Genomic DNA, 13,280 nt, shown 5'->3' with positions numbered 1-13,280 from the left:
GCGCGCGCATACACACTCATGTGCATGAGTGAAGGTGCATGCGTATCACAGTGCGGGTCTGGTCAGAGGAAAGGCTTGGGTGCCAGTCTTCGCCCTCGGTGGCATTTGGGACACTATCTCTTTGTTGTTATCTGTTCACATAAAGGTACAGGCCCACAAGCTATGAGGCGTTTGCCTGTCTCCACTTGTTGTCTCACCATAGGTATGATGACATTTCTGAGACCCACTCCCTAGATTTTCTGGCTTCTGGAGATTGAACTCAAGCTTCCATGCTTGTAGGTTTTGTTATCAGGAACACCCTAGATTCCAATCCAGGGCTGGTAACCTGCAACCATCTAAAGAAAGTAGTTCAGTCTTCTAGAATTGACAAGACATTAGAACTACAGCCTAGAATTTTAAGTCAAAAAACAGAAAAATGAACAACTGGTTTAAAGGCAGAGAAGGTGCAAAGAGCAAAGGTTGGTTATTGCTTGCACACCAGGCCATGGGTACATCTTTGTTAGCGTCTTTGCACAAATGTATTAAATGCTCATTTCATAAGAACATGCCTCTACCCAGAACATTTTACAAGTGCCACATAGCTTGAACAAGCACATACCCTGGCTCCATTCTCCAAGACACAAATGTGGAAAGTGATGGAGATAAAAAGAATTTCTGGAGTGGGTCTTATAAAAATGTATCATTAACAATTTTAGGGACATCTGTCAAAGAAGACCAATTGGAAATCAAAGTAGTTTTTTTTCTTTTTTTTTTTTTTGTGTGTGTGTGTGTGTGTGTGTGAGAGAGAGAGAGAGAGAGAGAGAGAGAGAGAGAGAGAGAGAGAGAAAGGAATTAAGGAATTAAGGTAGGTAGAGGGTTACAGAGTGTTATCCACATCCTAATATCATTATTTGTTTCCCTATATGTTTGAGAGATGGTGGGGCATCGATTAAAAGACTAATGGATCTCAATCAATCCAGTGTTGCTTAATGGGAGATGGTATTCCTAGTACATTTGTTTTGCGCACTTTATGCTTCTGGAAATTCAATGTGACATGAAACCACTGGGCCTTGTGCAGTCATTGAAATAGCATTACCATCTAATTGGGGCAGAGTTGTTATGGGAGGAAGAGGCTGAGGAGTACTAGCTCTCTGAATAGCGCTGTCCTCTTCCATAGCACTTTCGTTTAATCTTCACGCTACTCCCTTGACTGGAGCTTCAGTGTGTACGTTTATAGGTGCAAAAAGCGAGACCTCCAAATGTCAGTGATGACCACTCACCCAAGGGCGTCCTCTGTAGGGAGCCAGTTGGTATTTGAATTCTCTCACTGTAATGACTGAATTTATGTTCTTTTAAAAAAAGATTTACTGACTTTTATTTGTGTACATACATACCTATACAGGCTAGAAATGGCATAAGATGCCCTGAAACAAGAGTTACAGTGCTTGCAAGCACCAACATGGATGCTGGATACTGACCTCGGGTCCTCTGGAAGAACAGCAAGTGCTCTTCACTACTGAGTTGTATCTCCAGCTTCACTTTTACCTGGCACAATGTCTGCCTGTGTAAATACCTCAAGCAAAACATGCTTGCTATTTAGCCATTCTGACTAGCAGCGTAGGCAAAATCAAGCTGAAGAATTTGGCTCTTGATCCTCTTTTACTTTGTGTTAATTTTTGCATCTTGAAGACAGCTTGGTTGCTAAAGTGCTTGCTGCATGCATTAGGGCCTGTTTGATCCCCAGAGCACAGGTAAAAATGCTAGGTGTAACAGTAGGCTCTTGTAATCCCAGCATTGGGGAGCTAGAGATGGTGGATTCCTGGAGCCTGCTCATTGGCCCACTGGCCTAGCATACGTGATGAGTTCTAGGCTATTTCTGTCTCCCTAAACATGAATGACTTCTGCATAAAGACATCCAAGGTTGTTCTCTGGCCCCTGTATGCACAGGCCCTCACAGACACACAAACATGACATCTTTCATTCCAGCATGTGCTTCTGGTTTTCCTTGTTTCTGTCCTCTGTGAAGAAAGAAAGCCCATACTATAGGCCTTCCTCTGTATGCCCCCCCCCCTTTTCTGATGAGTATGGTTACCTAATACTGTTAAACCAGTGAAGCTCAGAGCAGAACCAGCAAGATTGCTGGGATTCTGAGACATGCAGTTCTCAGGTCCACACATTCCCACTGAGCCTCAGAATTTATTTTAGCAAGTCCTTCACCCATCATTATGTTTGCCTGAGTGCCAGACTCCACAGTGCTGGACTCTTCTTGGTTTGTAGCTTCTTTTCCCAGTCAGCTCTACACCTGCAATTTCTTTACTGAAATCTAGACTTTCTGTACAAAATGTCAACTGTATTTATAATGATCTGTTCTGATGGATGGTGATCTCAAGATGCTCTTAGAACCCAGTCAGGGACAGTTCTGTGTGTGTGTGTGTGTGTGTGTGTGGTGTGGTGGGGGAGTACACTAGACTCCAATCCTCATTCCCCACTGCTGATACCACCTACCTATCAATAAGGCTGTTGTTTTTCAAAGGTTTTGTTAACTTCTCTGCTTCTGGCACTGTTTAGCATGCCGCCGCTGCTGCTCTTATGCTACTGTTGAGTTTAGTGATAGGATGCCTGAATTCTACAAATGACCCAGCAAGTGCAAGCCAGCATTCGCAGCTTTCTGTGTCTATGACCTGAGGAGCTGTTGAGGCTTTTCCTGTGCTGATTATACTATTTGTGCAGGAAGTACAGGAAGACTAGAGATAGTAGTTTTCTTCCTTCCTTCCTTCCTTCCTTCCTTCCTTCCTTCCTTCCTTCCTTCCTCCTCCTCCTCCTCCTCCTCCTCCTCCTCCTCCTCTTCTTCTTCTTCTTCTTCTTCTTCTTCTTCTTCTTCTTCCTCCTCCTCCTTTTCCTCTTCTTCTTCTTCTTCTTCTTCTTCTTCTTCTTCTTCTTCTTCTTCTTCTTCTTCTTCTTCTTCTTCCTCCTCCTCCTCCTCCTCCTCCTCCTCCTCCTCCTTCTTCTTCTTCTTCTAAAAATTCTGTTTGTTTATTTGTGGGGGAGTGTGCCATGGGGCACATGTGAAAATCAGAGCAGACTTGGGAAAGTTAGTTCTGTCCTCTTGCCATGTGAGTCTCAGGAGTCAGAGACAGGTCATCAGTCTTGGCAGCCAGAGACTTTACCTTCTGGTCCATCTCTGTGGCCCTAGGAGTAGCTTTTTTAATGTCATTGTCAATGGATTAAAATGAGACTCTAGAGCCGATTCACACATTATAGTTTACTGGCTCATACTGGTGGATACATTCTTGTGTGCCAGGCACCTGACTGTCATCCAGAGCAACCTTAGGAGCTATGTCCACTCACTGGCTCCACACTCGCCTTCTATAAGCTGATACTCCTTAAATGCTTAGGATGCACTCTACTATGTCCATTGTGTATAATCAAAAATCTGTATCACTGAGCCTGGTTGACATCCCTGTTTTGAAGATACTGAATGAAGCACAGAACCATGCACAAGCTACTTTAGGTTCATCTCTTCGTGACAAAGGCAAAGGTGACCTTTGAACCCAGGCCCTGTAGGTCTGGGTTGAAGCCAACCATCTTAACCATGGTACGACACTAATGTTCTTATTTTAATTCTAGCATGGTTCCTTTGTGTTTATTAAACAGCGATTGTTGAGTACATATTAATTTTGTAAACAAATGGATATTGCTATGAGTCTCCATGCACGTATCCCATGTGCTTTGATGCTATCCAGCTTCCTTCTACCCTCTGTCTTCTGTTGCTCCATTGTTCTTCCTCCTCACAGTTTCTTCCTTGCTATGCTATCAACTCTTTCATACATTTTATTTTTATTTTGTCTTAGTTCTTTGAGAATTTTGTACAGTGCACTTTAATCATATTTGTCCCCTTCCCCTAACTTCTTCCCAGATGCATCTCTTCTCCCACCAAAAGAGAGCCAACTTTGTGTTCTCTTTTCTCCCCAACCCACCCAGTCCAACTTGTGCTATTCATATACCAGCAGGTATACAGCCTTGCAAGGTGAGGGCTGCTTGTTCATCCCGGCCACCTGGCTAGCTTAGCCCTGAAATAACCACACAGAAACTGTGTTAATTAAATCACTGCCTGGCCCATTAGCTCTAAGTTCTTATTGGCTAACTCTTACATCTTAGTTTAACCCATTTCTATTAATCTATATATCACCATGTGGCTTACTGGGGAAAATTCCCAGCATCTGTCTCTGGCAGATTCATGGCATCTCTCCAACTCCACCCTTCTTTCTCCCAGCATTCAGTTCTGTCTTCTCTGCCTACCTGAGCTCTGCCCTATCAAGAGGCCCAAAGCAGTTTCTTTATTAACCAATGAAAGCAACACAATGATAGAAGGACCTTCTACACCACCCTAGAGTGTAGTCAATCAAGCAAGGGCTACATCTTTAAAGAATAACATACATAATTTACTATGTATTGTGCATGTGCAATGCCTTAGCAGATGATGTCTGAGAACTGCATGATTTGGCACTATCATCCTACAAACAGACAACACACCTACACAAATAAAAAATGGCTTCAGCACTAGGCAACATAATCAAATAGTAGATAGTCCATCTTTGACTAAAATACCACTATAGGACACATGGCTAGACCAGGAAACAGGGCATCATTGAAGATGGCCAAAGATGTGGTACAGTGTAATAGGGACCCAAGAAAACAGATCAGATGGTGACTGAAGAGGATTGAAAAACATGGATAGGACAGGAGGCTTATATGTATGATTGTTCATAATACAACCACTTCTAATTCTGAGCACATGTGATTCATTCCTTCCTATTGCAATTTCTGCCTTTGTTGTATTCATGTCCAAGACATGGACAGGAGGCTTTTCTTTGAAAGCTTAGCTTCCTGGTCACCCTCAGTAGAATATGATTTCCCTTGTATTTCTGTTAGACTTTGTCCAGGTTCCTTGTTTTTCTCTTTCCTTCTCCTGGTACACTCTGAGCCTTCTTCAGGCTTCTTGATTGTCAGTAATAACCTTATCAAAAGAGCCAGGGCCTAGGTTCACTTCACAGTCTCATTACTTTCTGTTTCCTTTGCCAGTTTTTCTGAGGCATTTTCCTTATTTGAGAAATGAGGGGAGGAAAAGAAAGTCTAACTCAGGCAGCCCGTTCTTCAGAAGATTAGCTGAAATCAGAGTTAGAGGCAGTATAGCAAGTGCTCTGAGAATCTTCCTCCCCTATCTGAGTACAATACACGTCTCTATATCCAGCCAAGCAAGGGTTTGAAGCAGTGTACACAGGTGCAATGTGAGTGGAAAAGCATCATCAGCCCTGGCAGAGTGACAAGAGGAAGCACAAAGGCTTTCCACACAGGGTAAGACTCCTGCTGCTCCAAAATGCAATTACTTTGATACTCAGTTGCCTAGCAATTGTCTAAAATTAAATAAGATCCTAATCTCATTTACCTTCAAAAAGTTTGATACACTTTACTCCTAATAAGTTAGAATAAAGTTAGTGTCGTTCCAGAAACAATGATAATGTTTAGAATGACAGTTGGGGGGAATTCCTAACTTAGAAGCATTCAGAGATTGTTGTGTGGTTATAGAAGCAGAAACACTCTAGGATATAGAAAGACTCTGTAGTAAAGGACGCCTACAAGGAATGATGTGGGTGAATTAATACCTGTGTCTATGTGACCTTTAGTGGTTGTGGAGTTACAGCCTGTAAGGTCTTAGCATGATTTAAATTTAGCTCTGATTGTGGTTGGCATTCAACAAATAGTTTATAACTGATTCTACTTTGGGGCTGATTTTGTTGCCTGTATGATATCTGATAGTTGCTGCAGACATTGTCTGTTGGGATTGGGAGGGAGAATGCCATTGGTATCTACTGGGTCAAGCTCAAGGATGGAATTAAACATCAGTTCATGCATAAGCCAACATTCAATAACTGAGGATTATCCCTCCAGAATGTCAGTAGTCCTGAACTCGAGATTCCAAACTAAGGAGAGGTATAAGAATTCACCTCTTTCCAACTAATTTATGGACAGTACCATTTTAAAACTCTTCGCAGCAGAGAGAAGGTCATGGCAGGAAGTTATGCTCATAGAAAGCAAATTCAATCCCGATTATCCCAAAATAGCTACAAGAAGGCAAATGTGCTGAACAACCAGACAGAATTGTTTACAGCTGCCCAGCCCAAAGTGTAGCATACTGCATCATCTTTGACTCCAAATGGAACATGCCATGACTGAGGCAAGAGGCGGCAGAGTGTTTGCATGAGGGGGGTTAACCTATCTCCAGTGAGGAGGAAAGGAAGGCAGATGTGGTTACAGATCTTAAGAAAATTATCAAGCATAGGTTCAAACTTGTCCCTCTGAACGGAGTTGACAGTGGGAAGGCTGGGGCAGACTGAGGAGCCACTGGCAGTGGCTCCAGGATTTATCACTAGGGCTTGTACTGGCTTTTGGGAACCTGTTCTCTTTAGATGGAGACCTTGCTCAGCCTAGCTATAGTAGGGAGGGCCTTGGACCTTCCCCAAAGCAATGCATCTAATTGTCTCTGAGCAGCGGATGGGGGGGGGATAAGTGAAAGGAATGGGAGGAGGGGAGGGAGTAGAAACTTGAATTGGTATATATAATAAAAAAAAAGATTGTTTTCTTTAAAAAAAGAAAAAAAAGAAAAGAAAAAAGTAAAATTATCTGCTTTGATGTTTGACTTTAACTGAATACATCTCTGAATATTGAATACATCTCTGGAAAAATTGTAGCATCAATGAGGCAACCAAGCCAGACTGAATGGAAAGATTCAAGTGTGACTTGGTGACACTGGGTTAGAGCCTTGGGAAGAGTGTGCTCCTCAAACTTCTCTGCAAGGGGCCAGTTCTGGCATTCTCACTGATGTGTTTTACCTCTTAGTGAGAAAAGTACAGAATCTTTATAAGTGATTTTAAGTTAAACGAGAATTTTAGTTCCAAAAGAAAAAAAAACTTTAACAATTTTATATCCGATTTTTTCTTTTTTTAAATTTATTTTTATTTAGCTCTACATTTTTCTCTGCTCCCTTTTCTTCAGTTATTGTGGATATATGATTCTGTGGGTGTACTTCAGACAAAATCTGCTCACTTCTGTATCCCACAGTGAAGAAAAAGAGGAAGAAAAACAGAGAAAATTGACACTGGTACATTAAGGAAGATAAGCACCTGCTATGAGATCCAACCTTGTGATGTCTGGAGCATTGAACTAGGATTGCTTTTGGCCCATTCTTGTGTTTGTTTGTTTGTTTGTTCATTTGTTTGTTTGCACATCAAATAATGTGTAACTTTAAGGTAATTCAAGGATTCATCCATGACAGCTAGGCAATCTACATAAGAATTATTTTCTTCTGTTAGGAGAACATCTACTTTAAAACTGGTTGTAGTTTTTCTTAACCACTTGAGTTGACCCAAGGAGTCTTGGGCTGTCCAAGTCTTGCTGAGTCCCATGTCTTCCCATCTCTGTCTTCCAGGGTCTTTGGGGCTGCAATACTGCTCACCTCGACCCTCAATATGTTGATCCCGTCGGCAGCCAGAGTGCATTACGGATGTGTCATCTTTGTTAGGATATTGCAAGGGCTTGTGGAGGTAGGAACTACAGGGTGGCATCATTTCACTTTTGTCTCCGTGGATAAAGAGATGCTAACTGAAATGCACAATGTTAAAATAAAAAGTGAGGCATGGGAATGTAAGGGGATCAATCTATTTGGGGTTCATGCCCAAGGCTCTATACATGCATGCTGAACAGGCAAGTGCCCCCCCTCCCCACCAATGAACTATATCCCTAGGACTTAATAGCATTTTTTGAAAAATTAATTTTTAAATTATGTTTTGATTATGTGTAGGTGTGCATGTCTGCATGTGAGCATGTACACATGAGGGCAGGTACCAGAGGAGGCCAGAGGCATTGGATCCTCTTGAGCTGGAGTCAGAGACTGTTGTGGATGGAAGCTTGGGTTCAACTTAACTGCCAAGTCATCCCTCCAATCTCCTTGAGAATTTTATCCTGTGTCCATTTTCCTTTAATACACTGATGTGTTTGTTTAGCATATTCTTAGTCATGTAACTATACAATCGGTTCTTGATGAAGTATCCTGAAGACTTCGAAGGAACGTCTTTAAAAAACCCAAGTTTGACCTATAAACTGCCCCTTCTCTACATGGAATGTGATAGAAGTAGATAATTATATAGACTTCAAGAGGATCATTTTTTCTTTCAAAATGGAAACATAAAATATGATAGAATGCAAATTATAGAAAGGGCCAGTTATTGTTAATGTCAATTTCTAGATAGCTGAACTCTGATTTAGGGTCCTTGTATTTGGGGACCACTCAATGTAGTGCCTCACAAAAGGTGTCCAAATTTCACAAGATATTTAGAATTGCATGCAAACTGATTAGGGGAGAGTCTTATCTCCCGCTTTAATGATAAGAGAATTAGGGTGAGAGAAAAGCCTAAGAGATGAGGTCATCTGAAGAGGCTGTGTGCAGTCATGGTCTGGGCAAAAATGTCTCAGATGGAATCATGGGTTCAGTAGGAGCCTGTTGGTACCATCTGATTAGAATCAGGCTCTGGGGAGGGGATGTATAATTTCCAAGTGCCCCTGCATCCTAAGTGGACATATTTGTTTTCCCACTACAGGGTGTCACCTATCCAGCCTGTCATGGGATATGGAGCAAGTGGGCCCCTCCTTTGGAAAGGAGTAGGTTGGCTACCACCTCCTTTTGTGGTGAGCATCGCACACTTGTGGTGGGTTAACAGTTAGGGAATGAATAATGAGTTAAAGTTTGATAAAGTATCTGGGTTTTGACAACTATTTTAATTCTGTAACTCTCACTGCCATCTTTAAACCAGCTTTTCATTGTGCTTTGTATTATTTTAGAAGTTGGACCATTTTCAAATTTTCAAATACATGAATTGGTAGTTTCATTCCTGTTTATTTACTTCTTACTTTTGAGATAGCTATGTAGAACTGACTGGCCTGAAACTCCCTGTGTAGACCAGGCTGGCTTTGAACTCACAGAGATATGCCTGCCTCTGCCTCCTGAGTGCTGAGATAGAAGGCCTGGTCATCTTAAAAGATTTTTTTTTTTGAGTACCGGATAGTTAGGCAAGAAAATTTTCATTTCTAAACCAAGAGACAATAAAGCTCACTTTAAAATTCAGAGCTACTGTAAATAACCCACCCATAATAAACTATCAGCAATGTTATTACCTGTAAATGCTGAATTTGTACACATTAAGACATGGACTTTAAAATATTCTAGCTTCTGTCTCTATCTGAGATACTATTTTCACAATCATTTTTGATAAGTTTTGAAATAAGAGTAGAAAACACTATGCAAAGATAAAACTGCATGGCTATGTGCAAGACAATACATGCCTTTCTAAAAAGATTCGTTAATTTTTTTCTGACGTTGGAATATTTGTCTGCATGTATGTAAGTGGACCTAGTGTCTAGTGCCCTCAGAGGTCAGAAAAAAAACGCCACATCCCCTGATACTGGAGGTATGGATGGTGGTCAGTCACTGTGTGGGTTCTGGGAACAGAGCACAGGTCCTCCGCAAGAGCAATGAGTGCTTTTAATCACCTCTCCATTCCACACCCGGCTACAGCTCTTTAAATTTGCTATGCCCTAGCTACTTAGGTGTGATCCGAGGTGTGGTCCTGTGGTTTTGTGTAAGGATGCATAGGGTGAATATGTATTTGCTGGGGTAGAGTGCATGTGTGTGTGCATTCATGGATGACGCTGTTGTATGTGTTTGTGTGAGCCAGTCTTGGCACATGCAAGGAGAAAACTTGTTTTGCTCTCCCTTACTTTCCTTCTCTTCCCCTCTAGGTTCCTATGCTGGAGCGGTCATTGCAATGCCCTTAGCGGGGATCCTCGTGCAGTACACCGGATGGTCTTCAGTATTTTATGTGTATGGTATGTTACATGTGTTTACAATAGAGTTATGTGTACGCTAAGATGAACTTGATGGCTTACAATGTATTTATTTATTTATTTATTTATTTATTTATTATCTCAGCTTAAATACTCTTTATGTTCTGAAGAGAGAAAAGAAAGCTTTTACCTGTTACTTTCCCGCCATCGCTGTATCTTGTGTTAAAGAGCAATAATGTGGTTAACTAAGAGTCTGATATGATATTAAGTAATGTGCTTCTGATTGTGGGGGGGGAAAAGAGGCTCCTGCTCAGAAACTTCTGAGGGTTAAGGTGTAGTGCGTTTCATTTGTATTTTAATAAATAAAGCTTGCCTGCAGATCATGGAATAAAATAACCACACTGGTCAGCTTTACAGACCAGGCAGTGGTGACACACACCTTTGATCCCAATAGCCACACCAGTTGCCATAGATACCGGGTGGTGCATGCTTTTAGTCCCAGTGGTACATTCCTTTAATCCCAGCCCTAACGGGGAATATAAGACAGGAGGAGACAGCTCACACTCTCAGGCTCCTTCTAAGATTGCTGGAGGCAGAATCGCCATTTTTTGGACGGAGGTTGAGATAAGAACCAATGGCTGCTTTGCTTTTCTTACCTGTGAATTGAACCCCCACTTCTGTCTCTGAGTTTTATTAACCGTGCTACTATTGTTTTTTGGCCACTTTCTTGATTCTGCCTCCTCAGGGTGAATGGGTGTGTGCGGCAGGAAGATGGAGGTCCTGCTAATTCATCAATCAGTTTTGATACAATGTCAATAATAACCATTCACGGAAAAAGAAATCAAATCCATTGAATTCCCACACTGAAAGTAAGATATCCTACTGAAGATGTACTAGTAGGAAGCTGAAGGCTTTCCAGATTGCCCTGGAGGTTCTCGTTCCAAGGTGTCTAATACCGTCTTTGGGTGTGGGCACAAGGATCTGAAAGACTAAACACGTGGTGCTGTAGAGCGGTGTCTGGCTGCCTCTGAGTTTGGCCACAACCACTTGTTCTTGTGTTGAAATAGTCTCAAAATGGCAAATGCATCTTCTTAGAGAATGTTGACAAATAGTGCTTTATCATGAGAGGTTGACCTTTGGGTAAAGAAGATGTGGGTAATTGGATAGATTTTTTGGATCTGTGAATGCTCTGTAGTGTAAACCATTTATGTGTTTGCCTCTCTCTCTCTCTCTCTCTCTCTCTCTCTCTCTCTCTCTCTCTCTCTCTCTCGTGTGTATGAGTGCACGCACATGTGTGTGTATGTGTATCATATGTATGCCAAGGCGTGTGTATGGAGGACAAAAAACTATTGGAGTCAGTTCTCTCCTTCCACCACGTGAATTCTGGGACTGGAACTCAGCTGTGTTAGAAAAGTTGTCGTCATCTGCTGGGCCATCTCACTGGGCCCCTAGAGAGAACTTTTCCATTAGGTTTTCACAAGGGTCTGTGACTCAACACAGTTTGTACTTTGTATGGCTACTTGCCACCCTGATTTGGCTTAGTTTATGAATTACTTGAAGGTATTTTGGGACTCTAAAGTCATAGACACATCTCAAATGTTAGTTGTTTCTTAATGTTGAAAGGAAGTTTTCTAAAGAGAGGAAGAAAGGACATGGGGTTGAGTGAGTGGGAAGGTGGGGAAGATATGGGAGGAGTCGGGTGAGTGGAAACTATGATCAGAAAATGGAAGGAAAAATTATTTTCAACAAAAATATATTGCAAAAGAGGAATGCGAATTCAAGTATGCCTTTGTGTCTCCTTAAATCTCATTTAATATTTACCATTGATTATGAATCAAAGGATAACCATTGGATATTTGAAAAATCATACAAAGCATGCTAGCTTGCTGTCTGTGACAGAAACTGGATCTTGAATAAAACATTCTGTTTTTGCTTTAAATATTAATGTGGTAAACCTTGGACAGTAGAGTAAATGGAAGACGTTAAGAGCTACACAAACCCCAAGTGGCTCAGGACACAGGTCATGAATCTGGTTCTGGTCCATGGTAGTGATGAAGAGAGTGACACCCAGCATGTGTTTGATAAGTTCAACTAGTGAGCATAACATGCAGTTCCAGGCATGCTAGACAGACACATCAGAGGAACTCACTGCATGAGCGTCAAGGTATGGAATGCTCAGCTAGTACGTGCTCAGTGTGTGACGCCCACTGCCCTTTGAGGTGTAAACAGCATCTCCTTTTTTGTGTGAGTGCCAAAACTGGGCCTTGTAGTACACCATGAAATCCCAGCACTTAGGACACTGGGGCAAGAGGATTCCGACTTAGAGGTCAGGCTACAGCATAAAGCAGCATGACCCTGATTCACAAAACTAAAACCTTTTTCATTTTATAGTGGATGTCTGGAGTGGTCTGTTCTTCAAGGATTTATGCAATCAACGAATGACACAGTTGAGATTTTAGACTAGGAAAATCCTGCCATAGCAACTGCATCTATCAGAGATTCACACAACATCTGGCCTCAAATCACATTTGTTTCCATGTTCAGTAATTAAAGGGAAGAGAGAACACCAGAAGCTATGGACAGCATTAAGGAAGATGTCTTAGAGACTAAGCAGAGAAGCAAGAAGCATTAGTGAGCTCAGGAGCCTTCAGATTGGTACCCAAGGGACAAGGAAGAGAGGCTGAAAGAAAAATGCATGGCCAGTAGTGGGGAATGCAGGATAAATCACTTGGAATTCCTCCTCCTGTTAATGCTTACAGATTTGTAGTGTACAGCAAGAATACACATTCATGGTGAGGGTGATAAATTAAGAAGAGAATTGGAAGGGAGAGAAAACAGTTTATGGTCCAGGAATGTAACCTACCAGTCCAAGAAAAAAAGTCAATGAAGTCTGAACTAGTGTACCCAGTGTATGGGCACATCATGTGAAGGGCTTCTGTATTAGTCGTGGAGGTCTATAATCATCTAATGTGGTCATTTAGGCTAGCAAACTCTTCTGTATTTTACTTCAAAACTGTGAGTAAATAAGAAAAGGATTCACCTCTCACTCTATGGGATCCTCCAAAATGAATAACTTGGTCTTGTTCCTTATTCTTCCACTGTCGGGCATTGTGTCTAGCCTGGGACAGCTCAGGAACAGAGTATGAGATGCGTGACTAAGCTCCCAACTTCTATCATGTAGTAGCTGCTTGTGAGTACTTTGGATATCAGTACTACCTAACTAGAGACAAAGATACGAACCATGGTTCCAGACTCTGAGAAACCTGATGTCCAGAGACAGAGGACAGGAAGCAGTAGCTAAAGTCAGGGCCCACACCAAACCAAATTATCCTCATGGAGATTACTGTGTCTCTTCAACCTTTAACTGTTAACTCTATTTCTGAGACTGTCTTGGATCCCCTCCT

The 13,280-nt window shown here is 41.8% G+C and overlaps 1 protein-coding gene across 1 annotated transcript in view; it reads left to right on the top strand.

Moving 5' to 3' along the window:
- Slc17a6 (solute carrier family 17 member 6) overlaps positions 1–13,280 on the top strand; it is a 41,448-nt gene that overhangs the window by 14,883 nt on the left and 13,285 nt on the right. The window contains exons 4-6 of the mRNA XM_075952526.1: positions 7,466–7,580; positions 8,634–8,721; positions 9,832–9,918. Of these exons, the coding sequence (XP_075808641.1) occupies positions 7,466–7,580; positions 8,634–8,721; positions 9,832–9,918 (290 nt within the window). The remainder of the gene's footprint in view (positions 1–7,465; positions 7,581–8,633; positions 8,722–9,831; positions 9,919–13,280) is intronic.

Source organism: Microtus pennsylvanicus, chromosome 18, assembly GCF_037038515.1.
Source record: "Microtus pennsylvanicus isolate mMicPen1 chromosome 18, mMicPen1.hap1, whole genome shotgun sequence".
Classification (NCBI taxonomy): Eukaryota; Metazoa; Chordata; class Mammalia; order Rodentia; family Cricetidae; genus Microtus; species Microtus pennsylvanicus.
This window is presented reverse-complemented; position numbering and strand designations above follow the sequence as displayed.